The following is a 19,904-nucleotide window of genomic DNA, read 5'->3' on the forward strand; positions in this document are numbered from 1 at the left end:
AAAAAAGTCGAAAAGTGAACTAGTCTATGCTGCATACACTTAAGGATAACAATATATGAAACATTAAAAACACTTACTAACATAAAAAAATCCTAGGTACACGATACAACTGTTGTTTTTTTTTCTTCGAATTTCACTGCTTAGGAATATCAGGAATGAATCCTGATATTTTTCCTAACAAATGTACTTTTTTAAGCTTTTATGAAGAACCAATATTTGCTTCCAAAACCTGTCATACCCAAATAATAATGTTAGCTTTATTATCGTCAACCAAACATTCGTTAGGACCTTGGATTTAACGTTCATTACAAGGTAAAGTGCATTCCATGCATCACCAGAACTCTAACAAAGCTAAAATCTGGATGTTTTAGAATTGTCATCATGGCCAGTTTTTTATGCTTCGATAAAATCACTACGCTATAAATTTTTGGTCTCCAAAGCTTTAATGTTAGCCATTTTTGTGTTTTTTTTTTCGATTCCGTGAGTTCTCCCAGTTTTTTTTCTAGCAATCATGAAGGATGATGAATGATGATTGCATTATTGAGATATGATCCGGTAGAATTAATAACATAAAATCAATGTTTTAACCATATTTTGAGCCTCTTTTCTACTGCCAAGATTATAGGTAGAATGTGTATGAAATAGTATCTTAAAATAAATGTGCCTCGTCAAATCTTTAGAATAAGGAAATTTGAATAAAATATTTATTTTAAAAAATAAAATAAAAAATATTTCATGGTCTGCTAAACTTTCGGCTTTTGCTAAACTTAAAAATGCTTTGAATGATTGAAAATCTCAACCCCCATAATATGGGTATTGGGTGTAAAGGCTAAATTCGATATCTGACCCCACCCAAGATGGTGACTTCTGCTAATCTTTAAAACGCTGTTAATGGTCGAAAATCTCATTAAAATTAAATAAACTATCACATTTTCGTAGGTGATGGAAAGAATTAGAGAAACCAAAGATCGAAAGAACATAAGCCGTAAATATTATGAAGTTTTCGAAAAAGATACAACGGCTCACCGGCAGGACTTGATCCTGCATTCACCGCTTCAGTACAACGGCGCGTTAGCCAATTTCACTGCGGTGAACATGATGAAATCGGCGAACACGAGCAATCGAGCTCTGCTGATCAACTGCTGGACCTTTCATCGAAACACAATGTATATCCCGCATGTGATCTTTCCCACTATTGATCTCTCTTGTTCATCTAACCCCACCAGCGTTGCCAGATTGATAAGAGTCCGTAGATTTTACGAAAATCGAAAATTGTACTGATTTTGGTAAAACAAAACTTGATGACCTTTTTTTTTGGTCGTCAGGTAGAATTTTCATTTATCCGCAGAATCCCTTGAATATATTCGATAATCCGTAGAAAATCCGTAGGAAATGTTGAAAGCCGTAAATTTCGAGCATCGATCCGTAGCTCCGTAGAATTACTTAAAATCCGTAGAATTACGGAGAAATCCGTAGATCTGGCAAGGCTGAATCCCACCCATCGACTCGGGATTTTAGCCGAGCGAGCACATGGTCGATTGCTTCGGGTTTGCCGCAACTTACGGTCAAATGAAGAAGCAATCAGTGCTGCTCAAGGTTCCGAGTAGACCAGTTATACAGGGAGGTGTTGTTTATTGTTTATCGTTTATTGTTTATTTGTTATAAAATCATCTGACATATTTAGGTGTCTTAATGATCTACTTAATATTATTTGTACATTACATGATACTTTTCCTAATTTCTCAGTTGGTCACTTAAGTCAGATTCAATACGGCGTTTAAAAGTTGAAATGGAAACATTGAAGTCGAAGACCGCATAATAACGAAGAAAGCATATTTTTGCGGAACGGAGAGGGTCGTTACTGCCATATCGCGTGCTTCTAGGTTCCAGGGAGAGCAAGTAACCAGGAGCAGTCAATTTCGTTCCGAAGAATCTTTGCCACAAACAGCGATTGACCGATGGAACGACGATCCGACAGCGTATGAAGTCCAAGCAGAGCACAACGATGAGCGTATGGCGGTAGGTTTAAAGGATTCTCCCAAGGTAGTTCACGAAGAGCATAACGAACGAACCGACGTTGAATTGCTTCAAAACGCGCTGTCCATGAAGCTTCAAAAGGCCACCATACTAGGTTCGCAGATTCCAATGTTGATCGCACCAGGCAACAATACAGAGCTCGCAAGCAGAGAGGATCAGTGAATTCTTTACTCAAACGTATAATAAATCCAAGCATTCGGTTAGCTTTCTCGAGTACCACAGAGTAATGCCGCTTAAAAGTCATTTGACTGTCCAACAAAACGCCAAGATCCTTTATCTCCTCAACACGATGCAACTGCTCGCCCAGAATATCGTAATTATGAATAAATGGATTTTTCCTACGCCCAAACGTGATAATACAGCACTTCGTAACGCTCAAAACTAGTAAATTATTGGCGCACCAGTTTACAACTGTGTCCAAGAAGCGTTGTAATTCATAACAGTCAGATTTACTGTTTATGACTAAAAATATTTTTAAGTCGTCCGCGTACAGGAGAACTCCACATCCAATGAGCAACAGGTTGATATCATTACAAAACAGCGTAAACAATAAAGGACCCAAATTGCTGCCTTGGGGTACCCCAGACTTTGGAATGAAGTCAGAAGATTCAGCTGAACCTATTTTCACAGCCAATCGACGATCTCTTAGGTAGCTTCTGATCCACGCACACAATCGCTCGGAAAATCCCAATCGATGCAATTTTTTCAGAAGAATATCGTGGTTTACAGAATCAAATGCCGCGGAAATGTCGGTATATATCGCGTCGATTTGTTTGCCGGCATCCATGTTTGATATGCAAAAGGATGTAAAAACCATCAGGTTTGAAGTTACAGAGCGTTTAGGAAAAAATCCATGCTGGTTCTCAGAGATCCAGTTCCGGCAAGCCGAAAACATGACATCGTTGACAATCCTCTCAAATACTTTCGAGCAGGCAGCTAGCGATGTGACACCACGGTAGTTAAGAACATCTTTTTTGTCACCTTTTTTGTACACTGCCCAAGCAACCAGAATTCCCTTAAAACGTGCTCATAGAAGCTTAATCAGCCCTTTTCCATGTTCCTAGAGAATTCTATACAGCCCAAAATTTAAGTTCTTAAAGCTACTTTAAAGTTCGTTAAAGAAGCTGTAGAGAATGCTAATCAGCCCTTAAGGGAATGTCTAAAAACTTCTACGCGCTGAAAAAAAAATCGGTTTGACAGATTGCTCTGACAACCAGATGATTGACCGGTCTAGCTTGGTTTAACTCATTGATTTATGTTTTAACATTATTTTTATTACAAAGAAACTGCTATTCGACTAAGGAATCGAACCACTGCTCTCTTACATGAAACGAAACTCCGCTAACCCCCTGACCAAACCAGCGTAACATTTAGAGGTTGTTTAAAGTGGTATTTAAACAAAATGTTTTTTTTTTTGAATATTTTTACTCGATTAGAATTAGAGTTTCAATTTTGGAAATGAATTGTAGAATAAATAAAATACACAAGCATATTCGTCATAAAATATTATTTATCATAACTACTCAACACACATACGCGAGAGATTATCTTTTTACCGAAAACAGCAGGAGCTTCCGGCTGGGTGTGGGTATTATCTGAAACACTGGCGTTGATCTGATAGAACGAATGCTATCCGTCGTTCCTGGTTTGATGTTGTATTTACCGAAGGGTGGACACCGGTCTTGGATGGAACGGTATATAATTTTTCGGCTCTGCTTCTATCCGTCACAGTATTTGCTAAATCCGGCCGGAACCAGCCCCATTCGAATGATGATGTTTTCCAAATGTTAGCTCCTGCTGCTCCTGGTCCATTTTGATGGCTCTGATCCTGGATTTTACGCGAAGAAACAATTAAAAACGGATCGATTATTAGATTATATTTTTATATAATTGATTGCTGTTTTTAGTTCTTCTCATGTAAACAATCAACATATGTGAATTTTGATAGACAGGTGGCAGAAAATTTGACATGTCTCTTAAAAGGTGCAAACAAGTTCTTCGCGTTACCAAGATGGTTCCGTAACGGGTCATTAGAAAGTGCTAAGCGAACGTTTGCGCCTTTCTTGAATGAAGTTTCGTAAGATGCGCTTAGAAGTTCCTTAATCATCTTTTTCACCTTTTCAAAGGCGCTGAAGGTTTCTAGGTAACTTTTAAGGTAATATGAGCACCTGAAAGTCTCAAAACATCTTTTTTCAGCCAAATACGAACTTTGCAATTCCATGCTTAAGTAAGTGAGCGACTTTTGGTTGCTTGGGTGGGCTCATTAACGATTTTTTCCAGATGGTGGGAAATTTTTGCTGTTCTAGAGACTGAGTGAAAATGCTTGTCAGAGGTTTCACCAGTAAAGAGCAACACCTTTTCAGTACGCACGCCGGTATGCCATCCTGTCCGGCTGTCGTGGAGTTTTTCAGATTAATTTTTGCCTCTAACACCATTTCCTCGCTTACAGCAAAAACATCCAGATCCAGCACTTCGATGGGTAATCGTGTTACTGCGGCGTTCACTTGACTAGCGGTTGGCGATTTGATTGAAAAAACACTGGCGAAGTGCGTCGCAAAAAGGTCGCATTTTTCGTCAGCTGACATGGCAATACGATCATTTAATTGGAGTACAGCTGGAAGCCCAGACTCTTTCCGTTTGGAGTTTACAAATTTCCAGAACTTTTTTGGATTGCGACGAAGTTCAGTCTGAGTACGATGCACATAACGACGATAGCAAAGTCGGTTGTATATCCGGTAACATTTAGTAGCCGCGTTCAATTTGATTTTCACGAATGGGCACCTGGAGTTACTAAACTTCCGTAGCAATTTTGATCGTGTCTGTTTCAACCGCTTCAAGTGAGCATTAGTCCAAGGAGGTCGAAGAGGAGGCCGCACCAGGGGTACGGATTTATCAATAGCGTCATCCAGGATTGCTTTAAATATACAAACAGCCACATCAACGTCAGTACAACTTTGGATTTCAGACCAGTCAGCTTCAGATAGAACACGGTTCATAGTATCAAAATCCGCCCGGTTAAAATCACGGGCTGATACATCGAAATCTTCAACAAAAGTGATAGGATTCGGGAAGAAAATTTCAAATTCCAAAGGAGGGTGATACACGTCTATCGGCACAATGAAACCACTGGCTTCGATAATGGGACTGATCGAAATAGAATCATCTGAGAAAACCAAATCCAGCGTTCGGTTTTGAGAGTTTCGTATCCCGTTTCGTTGACTAACTCCATTCAATGTCGTTCCATCCAATAGTGTAGCACTAGCAGAATTTATCATGGAAGAAGATTCCAACACCATGTTGTTGCTCTGACCCGGAATCCAGAACAATTGCGATTGGTTAAAGTCACCAAGAAGAGGTGTTACTCTGTTGAAATCAATACTGATTTTATGAAATCGCTTGGTACATCTTTGTACCTCAAAACGATCACATTTTCGTAGGTGATGGAAAGAATTAGAGAAACATGAGGTATCAAAGAACGAAAGAACATAAGCCGTAAATATCATTCTTCATCTGACCGTAAGTTGCGGCAAACCCGAAGCAATCGACCATGTGCTCGCTCGGCTAAAATCCCGAGTCGATGGCTGGGGTTAGAGAAACAAGAGAGATCAATAGTGGGAAAGATCACATGCGGAATATACATGGTGTTTCGATAAAAGGTCCAGCAGTTGATCGGCAGAGCTCGATTGCTCGTGTTGGCCGATTTCATCATGTTCACCGTGGTGAAATTGGCTAACGCGCCGTTGTACTGACGCCGAGATTGCAGGTTCAAGTCCTGCCGGTGAGCCGTTGTATCTTTTTCGAAAAAATCATGATATTTACGGCTTATGTTCTTTCGTTTTTTGATCAAACTAGACAAAACTAGTAAGATTCAGATGCGTTTGAATGAAACTGGATTAACCAAGATTCATCATGATAAATAAAACCAAAATACTCATCTTATTTATAACCAGTCAAAAAAAAAAAAATAAAATATACTAAAACAAGGTACAAAAAGACAAAACCAAAACAAAATGAAACATAGTGTAAAGAAATAAAACAATTTAAAATAATCCAAAACACTAGAAAACTAGAAAATGCATAACAGAACATCATGAAACAAAATTAAACATGATTTTACCAAATTGAGCAAGATGGAACATGATAAAACAACCAAAAACAATAAAAAAAACACGTTGTTAAATAGAACAAGAAACAAGTGCAAAAAAGAAAAAAATAACAAAATAGAACATGATAAAACATTATCCAAGTAAACGAAACAAGTTCAAGCTAGGTTAAAAATACGTTAGAAGATAAAATGCTACAAATCGAGATAAAACACATAAACAAGAATAACAAGACTTATCACTTATCACTCCTTTTTCTTCTAAACAAGTGTTAAGCTAAGCATGAAAATTGTAAAAATAGAAAACGTGTTTGGCTCCTTAAAGCCTAAAGGTAGGAGCCGTTTCAAATAAAGAATTTACAAAAAAAAAAGATTAAAACAATTTAAAAAAGGATAAAATTAGGTAACGAATGTTAAAAAAACCAGGTCAACCCAAAATGAAGGCTTCCGTTTAATTCAAAATGCATATTTTTTAATAAATTTTATTTACTTGGTTATTTTCAATACCTTTTATTGTTGCATTGAATCTTGTTTTAACTACTTAATTTTGTTTAGTTTGTTTCTTTATTTTTTGTTTTTTTTTATCTTCATTTATCTCATCTTGTTTAATTTTGTTTTATAATTATTTTGCTTTGTTTCACCCTTTTATCTAGTTTTGTCTTTATTTTCAATCATCTAGTTTTGTCATGTTTTATCTTGTTCAAGTTAGATTTATCTTGTAGATGCTTCATCTTTATCTTCATCAAGTTTTATCTTGCTGTATATAATTTTAACTTGTTATGCCAAGCTGTACTTTGTTTTTTCATCTTATTTCATTTTGTTGCACTTAATATTATTTGTTTGAGCTATTAAGATTCGTTGATCCCTTTCACCATAAATTGTGATTGTTTTATGCAATTTTCAGTCATTTACAGCATTTTAGCGTTAAGTTAAAGCCGTCATCTTGGATTTCAAGATGGCCTCAGTTAGAGAAATTCTACTTCTACTCGTTCAACCGTTTCACCAATACTCATATTTTGGTGGTTTCATGCGGTTTTCAATTATTTACAGCATTTTAAATTTCAGCGGAAGCCGCAAAATTAGATTTAAAGATGATGTTTGATAGCGAAATTCAACTTCTTCTAGCTTATCTCATTTAACTAATACCCATTTTTTGGAGGATTCATACGGTATTCGATGATTTATAGCATTTTTATAGTTAATCGAAAGCCGCCATCTTGGATTTTAAGATGGCTTCAGATGGCGAAATTTGATTTCTACTCGTTGATCCCTCTCAACAAATATCTTTTATTGTGGATGGTTCATAAGATTTGCAGTAATTTAAAGCTTTAAAAAAAAGCGAAAGCCGCCATCTTGGATCAATGATTTTTAGTTTAGTCCTTCCACCCAATACCCATATTGTGGAAATTTCATTTAATTTTCAGTGTTTAAAATCATTTTAATATTCAGCAGAAGCCGCCATCTTGGATTGTAAGATGGCGTTAGAAAGCGAAGTTCGACTTTTTCTAGTTTAGCCCTTTCATCCAATACCAATATTGTGGAGCTTTCATGTGATTTTCAGTGATTAACAGCATTTTAAAGTTTAGCGGAAGTCGCCATCTTGGATTTCAAAATTGCGTCAGATAGCATTTTTTAAAGTTTTTTGAAAGCCGCCATTTTAAGATGGCGTAAGATAGCGAAATTCAACTTCTACTCGTTGATCCCTTACAACTAATAGCCATATTGTGGGGGTTTTATGCAATTTTCAGTCATTTACAGTATTTTCAAGTTAAGTGGAAGTCACCATCTGGAATTCAAGATGGCGTCGGGCAACGAAACCCCCTTTCATCTAAAACCCATATTGTGGATATTTCATGAAATTTTCAGATATTTACGAAAATAAAAGCGGAAGCCGCCATCTTGGATTAGTGATGGCGTCAAGTAACAATTTTTCCTACTTTAATTCAATCATCATATTGTAAAGACATTCATAACACTTCCGGGGATTTGAAGTTTTTAAAAAATAAATTTTTTTTTATTAAACTCAAAAACAACACACATAACTTATCAAAAATGTGTAAAAATAAAAAAAACCAATTCAAATAAGTGCAATCTAACCTGAGCGTGTTTTGTTTTGACATCTTGATCGAGAACTGTCACTAAGTTTCTTGGCGATTTTATAATCAAGCATTGAGTGCTATTATAAAACATGCAAAAGAAAGCTAGGAGCAAACTTCTAAGTTTATGTTTTATTGTAGTTTTAACAGAGCATTCATCATAACTCTTTCAAAACAACTTAAACAGTATACTTAGTGAGACTATATAGCTCAGTTGGCAAGTCCGTTGCCTCTTGAGCCGATGTCAAACACAGAGTTGTACCGGATGAGTTTTTTAATAACTATTCGCCAAATGCAATGTTGATATAAAGTCGCGAATGCCTAAAAGATGGTAAAACGACTATAATCGAAACAAGAAAAGTATATTTAGTAACAGCTTTAATAGCGTTTTCAAAACTACCTGAAAACAAATGATCGAAACAAAAAGATAAGCATTTTTCATGACTTCAATAAAACCATCGTAAAACGAGCTGCACAAAAATATGCCATAATGAAACCATAATAAAACTTCCTAACGCTAGTTGGTTTAATCTGTGGTATGTACTTGGGTAAATTTATTGTTTTGTTGTTTGGGGAGAGTTATATTGAAACTTAAACCTGAGAATTGATATATTTGTTTTATTTATCTTACACAAATGCGGAATATTTCTTCTTTTGTTTTATGTAAACGGCTTTTTTTATTTTATGGGATTATTCCATGAACATTGTATGTTAAGGTTCAACCTTTAAATCCGTTTTTCGCAATTCAATTAAATTCTCGCATTGAATAGACTGTTTCAATTTATGCTTCAAATAGGTATCGATATTTTTCTTCGACAACACTCTCAGTCCATCGATCAATTTCGGCTATCTGATCTGCGTTCAGCTCCCTCTTCCAACCGTCAGCCGAACCTTGACGCATAAACTTTCCGCCTCCGAAATCCTTGTAATTAACGTTGTCGTTGGCTTTCATCGCATCGAATGATAAATGTTGACAAAGCTGCTCGATTTGTTCATCGGTGTAAGTTTTCCCAAAAAACTGACAAGTTCTCAGGACCGACGATCGTAGATCCCGTTTCATATCTTCGTAGGAGAGATACAAAATGTTCTCATAGTTTTGAAGCTCGTAGTATTCGATAACATGGCTATGATAAGGCGAATAGTATTCGAGATCTTTCTTGAACGATTCAATGAATTGATCCAAACTGCCCTTGTAGTGAGCCATCCTCGAATGATGATAGTAGGAAACCGCAACGGATTTGGGATTTCGTTTGACGTGGACAATTTTAGGTTTCATCGTCCATATTTGAGTCGGTAGAAGAGCCACGGGGAAGTGCGTTTTGATTATCCGAGGACTCGGTGCAGTTTTCAAGAACTCAACTGTGTTTGCGCGGTCTTTATCTAAAGTGGAAATTCTGCGAAAAAGATGTTTTTTTTTGAGGATTTTAAAATTTGATACTTCAACTTTATCTTACTCGAAAAATGGTGAGCGCTGTCGCAGGTGGGTGTTGAGTGCCGTTTCGAAGTTCAAATCGTTACATATCAACCAAACCATCTCCTGAGCCCAAGTGGTTCCATTTTTGGGATACGTGACTACCCAAACGTCATCGGGCTTCACTTCAAACTGGTGCAGTTCATGTGCCCAATTTTTGAACAGTTCCGACAGGCAACAAGGTTGAGGTTCCCAATTCGGAATGCCAATGGGAACTTGGGAATAGTTTTTTGGTTTCACTAAAATGTAATCACTAATGTTTAACTGTTCGTTTGTTTCAATCCATGTTGGATCGGTTATTGGTAAGTATTCGAACGCCATGTTCTCTCGAGACTCGAGACTAACTGAAACGAATTGATAGACTTCCGAAGAAATGGGAGCTGAGTGAGATTGAAAAGAGCTTTGAGCAGATCTTTCACCCGGCTTCTAGATAAGCTTTTATCTGTAATGGTTGGCGTTATTTTACTGAAGCAGTGTCATGTTTGTAATTTGATTACAAACAAACGGAGAAGCGTTAGCGAAATATGGGTCAAGTTCAGTTTTTCCTTGTCGTTCGAAGCACTTGGTTGTTTGGGATCATTTTATTTTTATAACCAGAATAGGTCTGATTTGTGAATTTTCATCATGCCTGCAATTTTGTACCTACGGATTTTTTCGGAGTGAATTCCTGAATGAAAAATCCTACAATATAAACTATGCACTACATTTAAAAATACACACCAAAACCTTCGAAGTTATTATGTTCTTCTTAATTTTTCCTTTATCACACTAAAAAAACAGATTAAAATTATGCATTGAACAGGTGACGATACTTTTCTTCTACAGCGCTTTCAGTCCAACGATCAATTTCGGCTATCTGGTGATCGTTCAGTTCCCTTTTCCAACCATCAGCCGTACCCTGCCGCATGAACATTCCTTCTCCTCCAAAGTCCTTATAATTAACCGTATCGTTGGCTTTCATCGAATCGAATGACAAATGCTGGCAAAGTTTATCGATTTGTTCATCCGTATAAGTTTTGCCGAAAAACTCGCAAGTTTTCAGTACTGACGATCGTAGATCCCGTTTCATATCTTCGTAGCAGAGATACAGAATGTTGTCATAGTTTTGAAGTTCGTAGTACTCGATCACATGGCAATGATACGGTGAAAAGTAATGAAGATCTTTTTTTAACAATTGGATGAACTGGTCCAAATCACCCTTGAAGTGAGTCATTTTCGAGTGATGGAAGTAGGAAACGGCTACCGATTTGGGGTTTCGTTTAACGTGAACAATTTTAGGTTTCACTGACCATATTTGAGGAGGCAGAAGACCTACAGGAAGATGTGTTTTGATGACTCGAGGACCAGGCATCTTTTTCAACAATTCGAATGCATTTCCACGATCTTTATGGAGAGTTGAAATTCTGTAACAAAGACTTCATTAGTGAATCATACGCTTGGTAATTTTCGAAATCTTCTTACTCCAAAAAGGGCGACCGCAGCCGGAGGTGGGTATTGCGAGCCGTTTCGAAATCCAAATTGTTGCAAATCAACCATACCATTTCCTGGGTCCAGGTGGTTCCATTTTTGGAGTACGAGGCCACCCAAACGTCATCCGACTTTACTTCGAAGGTGCGGAGCTCCTGTTCCCAATTTTTGAACAGTTCCGAGAGACAGCAAGGTTGAGGTTCCCAGTTCGGGATACCAATTGGAACATCCGCACAGTTTGTTGGCCTCACCTGAATGTAATCACTAACATTGAGCTGCTCTTTTGTTTCGATCCAAGTCGGATCTGTTATTGGAAGGTATTCGTAAGCCATGATTTATCGACACTGACGAAAAACACGACAGCCACTGGGAGAAGCAATACAGAAATTGAAAAGACAACGCCTTGAAGATCTTGTATCGAGAATCGTGAGAAGTTTTTATCTTTGATGTATGGCCCAAATATTTTCGGTGCAATTATAAATGGCTCAATATTTGCAGAATGATTACAAGCTGTCGGAGTGATTTGATGAAAAAGGCCAAAATTTGTTTTATTTGTGGAATTGTGTTTAGATATTTTATTTTATTATTCTTACCTGTATGTCGATAGCAAGCGAAATGTTTGTGTTTTTTCAACATGCATGCGTTTCGAGATACAATAAACTTTGTGATAATGTAGATAAACTTGTTATCTACAAAAGCACAAAAACTCATATGTTTTCAACCATTGAGTATTAAGCTTAGAGCTTAGGCGGAATGTTTAGTTATTCAAGATAGACATAAATTTAAAAAAAGATGCTCCGTTTTATCACAAGAAATACAAAATGCAAAAGGGTACTGACAACATAAATACTTCACAAAAGTTAAGCTAAAACGGGGTCACTCAATCATTCTTATGAACCACTGCGTGATATTGATCACGAAAAATTTTTTTTCACTTGTTGAACTCTTACCGAGTATACTTTCCCAAACTACTGAATCGGGAAGTAAATAAAAGAGGCTGAATTTATTTAAGTAAACAAATCGAATCTACTAACACAATTGCACGATCGGGCGATTCACTGGGGTGGCTCTAATTTTTTGGCGCTGTATTTTATGGACCTACAAATTTTTCTCTCAAAAATAGTGTCTGATCGTAGAAAGTTTAAAACTTAGGGTTTCGTGAAACTTGAATCAACAAAAAAACATTGTGAATTTGAACTGTTTGAACTACATTCCTCTTGTAGGTCACCCTAACGAACCAAACCATTTATTGCAGGTAAAGTTTGGGAAGCTTTATAATAATGCAGAAAAACAACAGAAGATTGGTGATCAGGTTTTTTCAAAGTTCAAAGTTTTGTAATGATTTGTTCTAACCCGCTCACAAAGCTGAAAGCTCGTGCCATAATGTTTGTCGTCAAACTTCTGCGAACCTTCTTGACCTAACGAGCCTAAAGTTTCCATATCGTGACCGATTATCAAGGAATTTGGTGTACATGCTTGAATGGGTTTTTTTTAAGTTTAGTTAGATCAATTCCTTTAAAGATTCATATAACTTTAAATTTGAATTTTTATTTAATCATCAGCTAACCTTGTTCCAGCTTACATCCGTTTTGAAGAGAAACGTTCCATCAAAATTTTTAAAATTAACAGTAAATGACGAAATTATTGATAATTCTTCACAATTAAAATCATTTGTTCATACTCATTTTGCAGAGACTTTAAAAAAATCTCTACAGTTGATGAAGATAGAGAAGGCATTTTGGATTGCATCACTAAAAAGCTAGATGAGTCATCGGTTAACATTTTACCTCGCCCTTTTAGTTATGAAGAGTTGAAATTTGCCATAAAACACGCTACTTCAAAATCATCCCCAGGACCAGATGGAATAAATTATGAGTTTTATAATATCTTCTTTGAAGAAGTTAAAGAAGAAATGTTGAAACTTTTTAACGATTATTTCATTGATGGTCAATATCCACCAGCTTTATTTACAGAAGGAATTATCACACTAGTACCTAAAAAAGGAGATCAGTATGATATTCACAATAAAAGACCAATTAGCATGTTAAACACAGATAATAAAATTTTGACTAAAATGCTGTGGATACGTCTTCGACCTTTATTAACAGAATTAATAGATCATGGACAATCAGCTTGTATAGAGTCAAGATCTTGTGTTGAAAACTTATTGGACTTAAGAGATGTTTTTCTCAAAGCCAATGATAATAAAAAAATTAAATGTGCAATTCTTACAATAGACTTAGAAAACGCTTTTGATCGTGTTGATCATGATTTTTCTGTAGACGATTTTGAATCAGTTTGGATTTCCAGTTTTATTTTTAAATTTTTTGAAAATACTTTATCTAAACGCTACATCAAAGGTTTTAGTGAATGGCTTATTAACTTAATCATTCCAAATTTGTAGTTCAGTATGCAACGGGAGGCAGTTGGGGCGTGGGAGTAATCGGGGTGCTAAGCGGATGATTTATATGCGCCACTCCGAAGAGATCATCCTCCTGTTTGATGCTTGCCCGGCTAAGAGACCCATCAATAGGGTGGGTATATTATGTATGGCCCTTGATCACCAATCACCCCACCGTTCCTCGACCTGTTGACCCTCAAACAAAATCCTCGAACAAATTCGCAGGAAAACAACCTGGATAATAGATAAATTCTCCGGTTGGCTACTTTTTTTTTTTTAAATTTTTAAACTTTATTTAACAAATCCTTAACCTAATTACAACATATTTAGTATTAAACATTCATACAATAATAGTAGTAAATAGGTAAAATCTCAACATATATCGAGATATGTCTTAAAATGATTTACAAATACTTTTCTATTATTCCATCTATACTCTCTGATAATTTTCTGGAAACAAAATAAACTAGGATTTTTAAAATGCACTATATTATACGCTATAGCTTCAACCACTAACCAAAGACCTGCTTTCTTTTTATAATTTTTATCGGAAACACCACAGTACAGAATTTCATCAGGATCATTAAATTTTAATTTAAGATTATGCTTGAGAATTTTCTCCACCCATTGCCAAACAACATGTGAATTTACACAACATTTAATTCTATGAAAGTTAGTATCTGGTTTACCACACAAATCACAAAGCGGACTATCAACCCTGTTAGTAAAGTTAAACATCTTAACTTTGTTTGAAATAACGTCATTAAAGACTAGGAAAGCGCATGATTTTGCTTCTAATGTCAAATAGTTTTTGCTTATATTTTCCCATATGCATCCCCACCAAATTTCGGGATATTTGTCTTCTATCTGGGGCTTAATTTGTAAATCATTGATAAACTTACTATAAAGATCTCGTGTGCTATAAACTACATCTTGTGGGAGATTTTTCGCTATGTCAATTCATTTCTTGGAATTCATGGTTAAACCTTTAAGCTTATTTTTGAGGAAAAAATGTTGGAATCTTGAGTCATCATCTACTATCAATCTTTTAATAAAAAGGGCTTTACACTGATTTTCAGGGTCCATGAGTTTAAGTCCTCCTTTCGCATAATCTAGATACATTTGGTTTCTTGCAACCTTAAAAAAATTCGTGTTCCACAAGAAATATCCAGCTATCTTTTTTATTTCCGCAATGTGACTATTATCTGGAGTAAGGACTTGTGCTACATACCACAGCTTCGAAAGTAAATATGTATTGAGAATGAAAACTCTTTCCCATAAATTTAATTTCCTTGAGTTATGAATTCGACTTGTGTGTTTTAGTGAGTTTATCAATTTTTCGTAGTTCAATAGTACCATTTCTTTAAAGTTGGCTTTGATAATGATCCCTACAATTTTTAAGCTTTTCTTTTCCGTAATTTGTTGCGGGCCCAAAACGCAGTTATTTAAACGCATAAAACCTGATTTTTTTCTCATTTAATTTGATACCAGCAGTCAGTTCGTATTCAGATGTTATTTTCAGAACTTGGTCAAATTCAACATCATTTCGGATAATCAAGGTTAAGTCATCCGCATACGCGAAAACGTTGAGAAAATTTCCATCTAGAAAGATACCAGGTAAGTTATCACTCAATCTTCGTATCAGCGGTTCAATGTATAACGAGAATAAAATCATTGACAAGGGACAACCTTGTCTAACAGAACGTTGTATTTGAAAAGAATTTGTCAGGGTTCCATTAACTATAACTTGAGAAGAAGCATTTGTGTAAAGATTTTTAATCAATGCAATAAATTGCAGTGAAAATTCAAATTTTCGCAAGACGTTGAAAAGCTCTGTATGATTTACAGAGTCAAAGGCTTTCTGGAGATCCAATGTAAGAATTGCACATTTTACTTTTTTGATTGTTGTGCTTTCAAAATTATCGTTCTTAGGCGATCCAAATTAGTAATACACGATTTTTTTCCTACACCAGCTGTTTGTCCATCACCAAGGAGATTTTGAGTGTATTTTGATAAACGATTGGCAATTATCTTGGCAAAAATTTTATAGTCGGTATTTAACAAACTGATAGGACGATAGTTACCAAGATCATTTGAATTTCCTGTCTTGAAGATAAGCTTAATAATTCCACTTGCGAAGTTCTCTTGCATCATAATTGAGCCATCTAAAAAACCGTTGAAAAGCTTCAACATATCATCTTTAACTACTTCGATGTGTTGTTCATAAAACTCATATGTCAGACCATCTGGTCCTGGCGTTTTTTTCTTACTCGCAGCCTTAATTGTACTTCTCAATTCGTTTTCATCAATTGGAGACACTAGGATATCATTTTGATCACGTGTTAGGTACTTATTAATATTTTCAAATCGATTCGGTGGGTTTGATAACGTAGGTACAATTTTAAAATTTTCCTTGTAATAATCATAAACTATTTGCTTTGTACTTTTATTTTCGGGGGATTCTATTTTCATCTTAGTTCTTTTGGTTTCCTGTTTCAATAGTTTCGACATTTGAAAGATACTAATTTTTTCACTTTCCAACATAGTTGATGGCTGGAAACGGCTTGCATGGTGAAGAATACGTTTTTGTTCAAGTGCAAGTACAGTCCCCCCACAATCATTAGTCACTTAACGTACCATTTCACCACAAAATGTTCGTTCATTCGGGTGTTAGTGGACCAAACATCAAGCTTTGCATGAATTTCAGTCATTAAGTATTCCCTCTTTGATTTTAAACATGATTTTGTTTCCAATTTTGTTGAAAAATAAAATAATTTACCGAAACAATCAACGTTTTCCAAAACCACAATTATGGGTCAAAATTGAAGCTTGTAACAATTACACTAGTTTACAGCATTTTTGAACTCAGTAAACTGAAGGTCATTTCCAATGTGAAATCGGGCGCTGAATCCGAAAATGAAATTCAAAAAAATTTCAGTAGAACCGTTTTTGAGTTATGCTCCAAATATGAAATTTCGAAAAAATTAAAAAAGTTCTTGTACATAGATTAAAATATCTCGGACGGCATAATAGTAATTTGAAATCCCTCTTTTGCATATTGAAGGTGAATATGTTTTCTATCGATCATCTGAACACTGTTTTTGCGTTTGACCAACAGTATTGTTGATATTAGTGACTTTATGAGAAAAAAAATGATAAAAAACGCATTTTTTTAGAGAAAATTTTGTTTCAACGAAAGTTTTAGACTCGATGGTAGCATTTAAAAAACCTGATTTTCTTTTGCGCTTAAACGTCAATTTAAAACAAAGATTTCAAGTGGTTATTTATCAAAACCGGTTGAAAATTGAAGAAGTTATGGCTACTTTATCATAACTGAAATTTTTGGAGTTTTTGATAATTAACGAACCGCAGTACACTTATCATAGTATAGGAAGAATGAAACATGATAAATCTCACTCGCTTCAAGTCAAAATTATTTATCAGCTTACCAGAAGGTCACATGCCAAGTTTCAGGAAGATCTGACCATAGGGAGGGGTTGCTTAAGTCTCAAACGTGAATAAAATTTTGAGGTATTTTGCCCGGAAGGAACGAAAAATACTGGTTTTTCATCAATAACTTTTTTCATCACTAGCTGATTGTTTTTTATGGTTGATTTTCTTAAAGCCTAAGTTGCGACAAATATTTCACCCGAAGACTGTAACTCGATTGGATTTGAAACAGAAAAGTTATTGCGGTTCAAAGATTGTATTTTGGTCGAAAATTGTCGTATAAAACGCAATGGGTAAAAAGTACTCATTGCGAGTTGGACAAAATTTGCGGCCTTTGAACCGCAATAACTTTTCTGTTTCAAATCCAATCGAGTTACAGTCTTCGGGTGAAATATTTGTCGCAACTTAGGCTTTAAGAAAATCAACCATAAAAAACAATCAGCTAGTGATGAAAAAAGTTATTGATGAAAAACCAGTATTTTTCGTTCCTTCCGGGCAAAATACCTCAAAATTTTATTCACGTTTGAGACTTAAGCAACCCCTCCCTATGGTCAGATCTTCCTGAAACTTGGCATGTGACTTTCTGGTAAGCTAATAAATAATTTTGACTTGAAGCGAGTGAGATTTATCATGTTTCATTCTTCCTATACTATGATAAGTGTACTGCGGTTCGTTAAATTATTAAAAACTCCAAAAATTTCAGTTATGATAAAGTAGCCATAACTTCTTCAATTTTCAACCGATTTTGATAAATAACCACTTGAAATCTTTGTTTTAAATTGACGTTTAAGCGCAAAAGAAAATCAGATTTTTTAAATGCTACCATCGAGTCTAAAACTTTCGTTGAAACAAAATTTTCTCTAAAAAAATGCGTTTTTTATCATTTTTTTCTCATAAAGTCACTAATATTAGCAATACTATTGGTCAAACGCAAAAACAATGTTCAGATGATCGATAGAAAACATATTCACCTTCAATATGCAAAAGAGGGATTTCAAATTACTGTTATATCGTCCGAGATATTTAAACTAAGTACAAGAACTTTTTTAATTTTTTCGAAATTTCATATTTGGAGCATAACTCAAAAACGGTTCTACTGAGATTTTTTTGAATTTCATTTTCGGATTCAGCGCCCGATTTTACATTAAAAATGTTGGTCAGCTAATCAAGTTCACGATTTTTTTAAAATTTTGTAAACTAGTGTTATTAGTCATATTGTACACAATTATTAGTCACATAGAAGTCCATGGCAACACCCGAATATCAACATGAAAATCAACAAGTTTTTGGCAAACATTCAGGGGCATTGTTCGCTAGTATACGTTCAAGGGCCAATTGGGTTGAGCTAGCAACCAAGAAATGTTTTGTTTTGCTTGCGAAAAAGTGACCCATGATTGTGTGAAACTTGGTGGATTCTGTAACAATTATGGGTCACTTTTATTTTGCTAAATATTATTGAATTTTCGCATTTCATTCGCTCAGTTTTATTTGGAAAATGTAAACTCTTCTTTTGTGCTTATATGGGACCAATTCATTTGGTTGGAATCTTTGAAATATCCGCATAAGGGGCTTAACGGTTTATAATGTCAACCTTATAACATTGGAATTTTATGCGATAGTTCCACAGCTTATAGTTCACCTTTGATAAAAAGTATTCAAACAGCAATTTTACTGTTATCAAACCCACAAATAATATTTTTAATGCATTTTAATGATATTGTCGATAAACTAAAAATAATAATATGATATAATTTCTTTTGGTTTAGTAGATATCAGCAGTTCTAATGATCGGTGACTAATAATTGTGTGTGACCCATGATTGTGGGGGGACTGTATATCAGATTTAACCTGTTGCATTTCATTGTAAACATTTTTTCCTAGAGCTTGGCTTTCCATCAGGTTATCTAGAATTCGAAGGTTTTTAGCTTTATCTACTGCATGTTTACGGTTCATCTCAAAAGATTTTGTTTTGAAAAATTGTCGGGTTTTCGATTTGAAATCGTATGACCACCATTCTGAAAAATTGTTACTGTATTTCACTCTTTTCTTCAAATTTAAATACATATTTCGAAATTCCAAACAAGTATCATCATTTCTAAGTATTTGATCATTTACTTTCCAGTATCCTCGCCCCCAAACTGGGGCAACTTCAGAGGGATTTATCCTGAATGTCAAAACTATTCCATGGTGATCAGAAAAAGGTAACGGGAGAGTTTCAAACTTCTTAACGTGATTTGCGAAATCAGAGTCAACGTAGAATCTATCCAATCGCGAAGCTGAATTCAGTCTGTAAAATGTAAATTGATGACTATTTTTTCCAATATCTTTTAATTTCAATAAATCTACTAATTCTTCTAAGCCTTTGCAAAACTGTTTTACGTCACTTTTGCAATCATTGGCATCTAAAATGCAATTAAAATCTCCTCCCACAAGAGTCCACCTGGTATTAGATTTCTTCAAATGTGGAACAATTGTTTCCCTAAATAAAACATCTCTCTCACTTTTTCTCTGAGATCCTGAGTGACCGTATACATTAATTATGTTTATGTTATTGAGCATTACAGAAGAAAGCCTCCCACTAGGATCAAGCAAAGGTTGTGCAAAATCAAGCGTTTTCCTGATCAGTATGGCGGTACCCACATTATCATCACTCCTGTTTACATAAGCATGGAAGCTTGGAAGAAAACTAAAATCATTAAACGACACCTCCTGTAGCAGGACTACATCCAAATCGTTGTTAATTATAAAATCCTTCAGTAGAAGTTTTTTGACGTTTATTGTAATGGCATTTATGTTGATTGAAGCTATTTTTCTAGTAAAATTCATAGTGCATCGAGTTTTAAACTACACATACACATATACATATATACAGACATGAAG

General features: G+C 35.3%; 2 protein-coding genes across 2 annotated transcripts in view; one reads left to right on the top strand and one right to left on the bottom strand.

The window, feature by feature from the left end:
* Nucleotides 1-19,904, top strand: part of LOC129751268 (ATP-binding cassette sub-family B member 6-like) — a 182,176-nt gene that overhangs the window by 59,013 nt on the left and 103,259 nt on the right.
* On the bottom strand, nucleotides 8,980-11,883 carry LOC129751272 (luciferin sulfotransferase-like). The gene is made up of 4 exons (XM_055746672.1): nucleotides 11,767-11,883; nucleotides 11,168-11,683; nucleotides 9,690-11,109; nucleotides 8,980-9,629 (listed from the first exon to the last, which is right to left on the bottom strand). The coding sequence occupies exons 2-3, from the start codon at nucleotides 11,503-11,505 to the stop codon at nucleotides 10,494-10,496; spliced, it is 954 nt and encodes a 317-aa protein (XP_055602647.1). The 5' UTR covers nucleotides 11,506-11,683; nucleotides 11,767-11,883; the 3' UTR covers nucleotides 8,980-9,629; nucleotides 9,690-10,493.

Source organism: Uranotaenia lowii, chromosome 3 (genome assembly GCF_029784155.1).
Source record: "Uranotaenia lowii strain MFRU-FL chromosome 3, ASM2978415v1, whole genome shotgun sequence".
Lineage (NCBI taxonomy): Eukaryota > Metazoa > Arthropoda > Insecta > Diptera > Culicidae > Uranotaenia > Uranotaenia lowii.

Bases quoted from the DNA above. Each gene is read 5' to 3' on its own strand.
- LOC129751272 (XM_055746672.1), bottom strand. From the start codon at position 11,505: ATGGCTTACGAATACCTTCCAATAACAGATCCGACTTGGATCGAAACA. The intron at 11,110-11,167 runs GTAAGAAGATTT...TCTTTGTTACAG, and splicing joins CTGCGGTCGCCCTTTTTGGA to AATTTCAACTCTCCATAAAG.